This window comes from Magnolia sinica, chromosome 12 (assembly GCF_029962835.1).
Source record: "Magnolia sinica isolate HGM2019 chromosome 12, MsV1, whole genome shotgun sequence".
Classification (NCBI taxonomy): Eukaryota; Viridiplantae; Streptophyta; class Magnoliopsida; order Magnoliales; family Magnoliaceae; genus Magnolia; species Magnolia sinica.
Window position 1 is genome coordinate 59,871,375 of NC_080584.1, and position 7,505 is coordinate 59,878,879.

General features: G+C 36.7%; 1 protein-coding gene across 1 annotated transcript; it reads right to left on the reverse strand.

Moving 5' to 3' along the window:
- Nucleotides 1-5,624: 5,624 nt before the first annotated feature.
- Nucleotides 5,625-6,412, reverse strand: LOC131220558 (uncharacterized). Its single transcript, XM_058215402.1, has 3 exons — nt 6,385-6,412; nt 6,166-6,296; nt 5,625-6,044 (listed from the first exon to the last, which is right to left on the reverse strand). The coding sequence occupies exons 1-3, from the start codon at nt 6,395-6,397 to the stop codon at nt 5,640-5,642; spliced, it is 549 nt and encodes a 182-aa protein (XP_058071385.1). The 5' UTR covers nt 6,398-6,412; the 3' UTR covers nt 5,625-5,639.
- Nucleotides 6,413-7,505: the final 1,093 nt, after the last annotated feature.

Consider the following 7,505-nt stretch of genomic DNA (forward strand, 5'->3'; position numbering starts at 1 on the left):
GAATGGAAGTATGTGTGTTTTCACTAACAACTATATCTCTTATGATAAGCCAATTGCAGGTTCCATTTTAGGAACCTGCAAAAGGAAACAATTCTGATCGTAAGCTGTTCTTCATGGATTAATGAAACACTTGACTGGTAAAATTCAGTCATGATCAACTTAACTCCCCTGTGAAAATTTTATTACTATCAATTTTCGGCCAATATACATGCATGTGGGCTTTCCATGGTAGTCCATGAAATATGCGTTGGTATGTCAATGACATGTAATTGGACAGGTTTAAAGCACAGGACCTACCCACATGTCAATGTATAGTTCCTTTTACTTCGATGCCTGTTTTAGGAACTCTTGTAATCTTGATGATTCGCGAGGTGTCCTCCATCAATGGTGGGGTCCATTAGAACAAGGTGTGGATCATCGGACATGGCTAAGCACATGGCTCCATGTGAGCATCTGTGGATGGGTGTGTTGCACCCTTTAATTCCTCTCCTTCCAATCTAGGGTTGTCTATGGGTACCCCAATCCACGGTACCTGATGGGCCTGACCTGTCTTTAATGGGTCAGAGTCCCATTTATTGAACCTGTTAGTCCGGTTCTGGCCTTACCTTTTGGAAAACCTTATTTATTAGTTAATAATTATTACTATTCTAACTGCCTATTATTAGGAAAACCTTATTTATTAGTTAATAATTATTAAATATTGAGTTGACTCTTAAGTCTTCAAATCAACCCTTTTTTTCGAGTTTTTAACTATTATTTGAGGTGTATTGTGGGTCATTTTTTGATTGCTTTGCTGCTTAGCTGGAGTGAGAGGCGATATGATGGGCCCCACTGTTCATCGATGGGCAAATCCCAGCCTTCAATTGGTGGCCAGCAAATTGACAAGAAAGAAATGTAATGCCCCGAATTTCATAGCATGAGTTTGGCACTCGTGTACGAAAATCAGGATATTAACTATGAAGAATACATTTCATCCAAGTGTATTGGTAATCAATTAAGTGTGGCATCACATCCAAAATATGAAAACCATGCATAAGGAAAATATGAAGTCCACATCCAAACACAATCAAGTAAATGCCCATAGGGCTTATACAACGCAGTATGAAAAACTATTAGGGAAATTGTATCAGTTATATTCAAGAGTCTCCAGTAACGTGAAAGGTCCATCACGCCTGACTTTGGCTTGTGATTCGACAAGCTTCGCTTGGGACGAATATGGCCATTTCTCCCTAGCATCAACTGTTAGTTCCTCATTCATGGGTGCCGCTTCTTCATCTACAACACCTACAGTTGGTGCAATTGCACAATAGTATCCATGAGTGGCCATCTCAATGAGAAACACCCCCCAAGATTACAATCAAGAATAGTAATTAAGATTATTTCAAAGTAAACATTCACGCAAAGCAACATTTTATAAGATGATCTTTTAAAATGAATGGATGCATGAAATGCATCTCAGCCTGGGGATGCACATCCAGCTGACCATTGGATGGGCCTTTCAAACAGTTGGCTTATCCATGCAAAAGAGTGGGTCTTTCAAACATTCGACCCATTCAAATGAAATTTGGGTCGTTTGAACAGTACACTGGACCAGGCATTCGATAACGCCCATATGCTATGTATGCATGATTACCTGTCCTTTATTAATCCGGTTTACAAACAACCATTTATGTACATCCTTACAACTAGTAGCCACATTAATACTATAATTTCCAAGTAACCGTTATGTTTAAATCATTTCTAATAACCGATAACATTAATCCATAAGGGCAATCAGTCCACTCTTGGACACCATCTTCAAATTTGATTCAAATGTTCCTGATATGGTAGATGTAATAATTCCAATTGAATTCTACGTAATGAGGCCACTAATTTAAGGAACATTCTTCATGCATATAATTTCATGATTCAATAACAATTCCTATTATACTTTGATATAATCAAACAATATATTATGACTTGACTCACAAGACACATTCTTGCACTAACATACATTTATCAATCACACCACAATACATGCATGATATGCCACACATTTACCCGCATTCATACATTATAACACATACTCGGAGAAAAATATGATAACAGTGAAATTTTTTCATGAAACTTCAAGACATGCCTAAATACACATATTTGTATATTTAGAAATTAAAAATTTGTAAAAAAATGCATTAAATAATAAATTTTCATTTAATGGGGCCCAAAAAAGCATACATTTCCATAAGAAATTACTCTAATAATAACCAAAATAAATTTATCTTAAGTTTCAAGTTGACCACACCATATGAAACAGTGGTAATAATAATTTCCACCATTGAAATCTTCATAGGGCCCAGTGATGTTTATTTGTCATCCAAACTGTTCATAAGATCACAGGGACATGGTTGAATAAAAAACGGAAATATCATGTTGATACAAAAATTTTGTGGCCCCCGATAATTTTTCAATGGTAAACATTCAATTCACACAGTTTGGTGTGGTCCACCTAAGCTTTGGATATGCTTCATTTTTTTGCTTGTGCCTTAAAATCATCTAATAAAATGGATGGACTGAGTTGGATCAAATACACAATTACTATGGGCCTATATTTTACTCAGTGTGCAATTCACTTCGTTCCGGCGTAGTCCGGAGCGAGGTGCACCTCATCCCAACTATTGACATCAGCAAGTGATATGGGTCTGATCATGAGGTGTGTGTTATATCCAAACCGTTAATCCATTTGAAGAGCTCGCCTTAAGCCTTTAGACGAAAAATAAGACAAATAACTATGAAGTGGACCACACTGCAAAAACGAGTGGGGGATTGAACGTCTACCATTGAAATTCTTTTTGAGGTCACAAAAGTTTTGGATCAGTATGAAAATTGTTTTTCCACTTCATTCAGATGTTTGTATTTTTACGAACAGATTGGATGCAAAATAAACGTTATAGTGGGCCCTACAAATTGTTTAACAAGAAAATCATTATCTCTGCGCTATCTATGGTGCGGTCCATATAATCTTTGGATATGATTCATTTTTGGATAATGCTCTAAAATGAACTCTAAAAGCAGTTAACGGTGTAGATATATTAAATACATCATTTGTGGGGCCAACGTAACTTTGATCTCCTTTGAACCGTTCGTACAATTCGGAGCTCGAGGAGTGTCGGTGCCTGGACTTCGCACGACACGTACCTACAGCAGCTATATAGCCGGTGTGAGGTATACCCAAAAATATTCATGCAACCCTAAGCTGTGGGGCCCATTATGAACTATGTACCTTACATCCGCACCGTCCATTATATATGAAGGCTTATTTTAGTGTGTGATATAAAAATGAACCAGATAAAAATCTTGATGGACCACACCACAAGAAACTTTGTGAATTGAACGCATATCATTAAAAACTTCTTGGTGGCCACAGAAATTTTGAATCAAGCTGATATTTATTTTAACCCTTCATCCATGCCTTTTTATATTTAAAAAAAGGTTTGATGACAAATAAACATCACTGTGGGGCCTAAGAAGGTTTCAACGGTGAAAATCATTATTCTTATTGTTTCTTGTGGTGTGGTCCACTGGAGCTGTGGATATGCTTTAATTTTGGGATTTACCCCTAAAATAAACTAGAAAAATGAATGGACGGCGTGGATAAATCACATACATTCACGGTGGGCCCAGAAAGTTTACTCAGTACGCTGAAGCGCACCGTGCGCCTGTTTGCTTCCGCTGAAGCATAAAAGCAAAAAAAACAAAAAAAAAACAAAAGAAAAAAAAAAGGGTTTCGTCTGCGAAGAAGGTTTTCCAGCGAAGAGGGGCGATTTTCGACGAGGTTTCAAGCAATCTCCCTAAATCTCTGATTTTTCGCCGAAATCATGTGTCTGTGAGTCACACGAGACGAGCGCTGTCGATTGCTGCCCATGAAATTCTTTGCTTCCGAGTTCCGATCAACCATAAACCAGGTATTACCGAAATCAAAGGTTTAATTTTCCATTTTTACCTATTTTGTCGGAAAAAATCAAAGATTATCGAAGATATCGCCGATATTTCGCCGATAATCCAGAGAGAAACGAAAAATGGGGGTTTCGGTGTCGCTAGACTAGCGACACCGATATTATCGGCGATATTATCGACATTTCGTCGACAATGCGAACACTGTATATCATACATTTATCAATCACACCACAATACATGCATGATATGCCACACAGTCACCCACATTCATACATTATAACACATACTGACACTCACTTGTATGCACTAACTACAATCACGCCACAATACATGCATGCTGTGCCACACATTCACCCACATTCATACATTATAACACACACTAACACTCACTTGCATACACTAACTCTCTATTACACATATTACACTTGCATGCATTAACACACATTGGCACACACTTTTCTATTTACAACTCATACAAATGAACCATGCAAATGCCACGTGATACTAAATTATCTCCAAATACAATTCTAATCTATGTATCTTCCACATTAATTTTCATTCCAAAAATATCTCACATTACAACATGATTGTAACATAATCCACCCACAAGCATGAATATACTAACTATTGGATATCATTCTACATAATAAGATTTAGACAGGAGGATTCATGCTTCAAGGATAAGAGTACATGTATGTTCTACTCAAACAACTAATATTATCATGTTCAAATACTAATTAAGAGATTATGAAATGATATTTCTAAGATAAATATTCTACTAAGATTATTATATTTGAAATAAACCTAAACTACCATTATGAAGGAAGCTTGAAGGGTAGATCTCACCTCAAGCTTGAATCTCCCTTACTAAGAGGTAAGAAAAGAAGAAGAAATTGGGAAGAACCCAAACTCCTACAACCAAGTAGGCATACTAATTAATAAATTATTAAGTAATAACAACATTCTAGCTGGAATCTAAAGGAATAACAATAGCTCACCATTCTAAAGCAATTCAGCAAATCTAGACATGATAACTCAGTCATCAACTGGGCGTAACTTGATTTGGGATAAATTGAGTCAAACTGCTGAGTCAGCCCTTATTTCACTCGAGTTGAATTCAGTTTATGACTGAGTTAGCATGAATTATCAAAGAAAATAATGGACTATCACGAGTTGGAAACTCGGCGATAACCAATGTTGTTAAATAGCATATGCGATCGCACAATCGCATGTGGTCGCATACTCTTTTTTTTTTTTTTTTTTTTTTGAAAATTTTTTTAAAAAATCAAAAAAATCAGAAAAAATCAAAATAAATTATTATATGTCATTGGCCCCTTGAAATACATTTAATTTAAGTAAAATAAAACTAATTACATTTACAATTTTACATAATGAATTAAATATTAAGTCATCATTCATCAACAATTCTAAATTCTACAATATAGTTAACTTAACATTTAACAAATATGAAATATTAATATTCAACATTCAACACTACATATACATCAACAATCAACATCAACACACTTGGTAAACAAAATGAAGAAATTTATTTATTATTTATTTAATCAATAATCATATACATTGATCTATTTGCCATTGTGGCATATCACCACCAGGTCCACCACCACCACCACCATCATTCGAGTCATCTCCTTCTTCCACATAAACTTCTTCTTCTTCCATTTCTTCATCAGTTGTACATACTAATACTTCATCAACATCCAATGGTGGATGATCTTTAGCTTGATCATCATTATCACCATCTCCTTTTTCAATCTCCTCAATCTCTTCAACGGGTTGACGGCTACTACTCGCCCCGTGGCTCCCCCCATCCTTCGCCTTCGAGTGGTACTACCTTCACCAGGTGTCGATCCGTATGCGGCATCTTCAACTTGTGCCCATGTCAGGTCCTCTCCAGCAAATACCGGGTCCTCCGTCTCTACGAGCCACTCGTTATCTGCATCCAACTCATCTAAGCAGATAGGGTCAAAGAAACCGGGCTTTTCTTTCCTAGTTTGGAATCGTTCTCGCAATTTTTGATTGTATTGAACGAAAACCAAGTCGTTGAGCTTTTTTTGCTCAAGGCGATTCCTTTTCTTGGTATGAATCTGCAAGAAAGAAAGCGCATTTGGCATTAGCTATTTAGGTAATTAATTTAGCTTAGGCCATAAAAAAACTAAAGTGTACCAAAAAACAAAACAATTACTAAACAGTCTAAACAGTCTAAACTGCCTCGAACGTGCTCCAATTGCGCTCGCAACCACTGGCAGAACACGTGAGTCCAAGAATCCTCATAGCCAGCTTCTTTAGAGCTGGATCCTTCCTGTTCGGGTCCACTCCATAGGCAGCCCACCAGTCAGCTGAGAAAAACAGTTTAAGTAGGTTAGAGACACTTTGTAGAAAAACTATTTGTAAGACACTAAGACTGACATTCATAGTAGTACTTACTAGGTATTTTCATTGTCCGATGCCTTATTATGATATCCCTTGAGAATATCCCTTCACTTTTTGTGTAGAAGTCCAGCAAAGTTGAGATCTTATCCCGTTCTCCTCTATCTGGAATCATTCTTTGCAATACATCAATAAATCCAACCATATGCATAGTTCATGCTTCTGCTGGATCAGCAGAAGCGAATAAACAGGCTGGGTTAAGGATGTAAGCAGCCGAATACAATGAAGATGACATTTGACTGTCGCATCTTCTATCTATAATATCTAAAATTGGCTTGTAATCACGGTCTCTATAGTTAAAATGGTCCATGATCTTATTTTTCGCCCTCTCCATCGCATCATATATGTAGTCTATTGCAGGCTTCTCATCCCCGTCCACCAATCGCAACACAGTGACTAAGGGCTTGGATGCTTTTAACGCCTTTACCACTTTTGTCAAAAAACTTTGAGAAAGGATTATTTGTTGAACCTGTTTCCCTTCAGCCTTCTTTGACCAAGGCTCACTTGTAAAATCGACTGACACTACAAAGCTTCTAAGTTCTGATTTCTTTGCATGTAATCTTTGTAGTGTTAAAAAGGTTGTAGCGAAACGGGTGACTGCTGGACATAGCAAGTTACCCTCAATGTGTTTTCTCATTCGACTGAGAAGAAGAGCGTGTTTATACATAAAGACCGTGATTCTTTTAGTCCTTGCAATCACATTTATAAATAATCTACTTATATCTTCTAACATAAGATCAACACGATGGGCCGCACAGAGGGTCCAAAAAAAAGAGGTTCCAAATTCTTCAATCTTCACTTTTTGTCTAAGTTGTCTTCTCTTCACCTTTGCCTTGAGTACTTGACCCTTGACTTGAGTCTTGATCTTGATTCTAGAATAATGTAGAATATAGACTTGTGAAGTTGTAAGTTGTAATTGGAACACTAAGTCACTAACACAACATTTAACTTGTAACTTGTAACTTGTAACAAACAAACTAAAAAAATTATTAGAAGTTGTTAGAAAACTTAGAACTTGGATATTATGGAACTTTAAGAGAGAATGAGATAGAAAGAGAGATAGATAATAGATTTGAAACTAGAAAGAGAGAGTGGTGGGTGTGTTGTGTGAATATTTA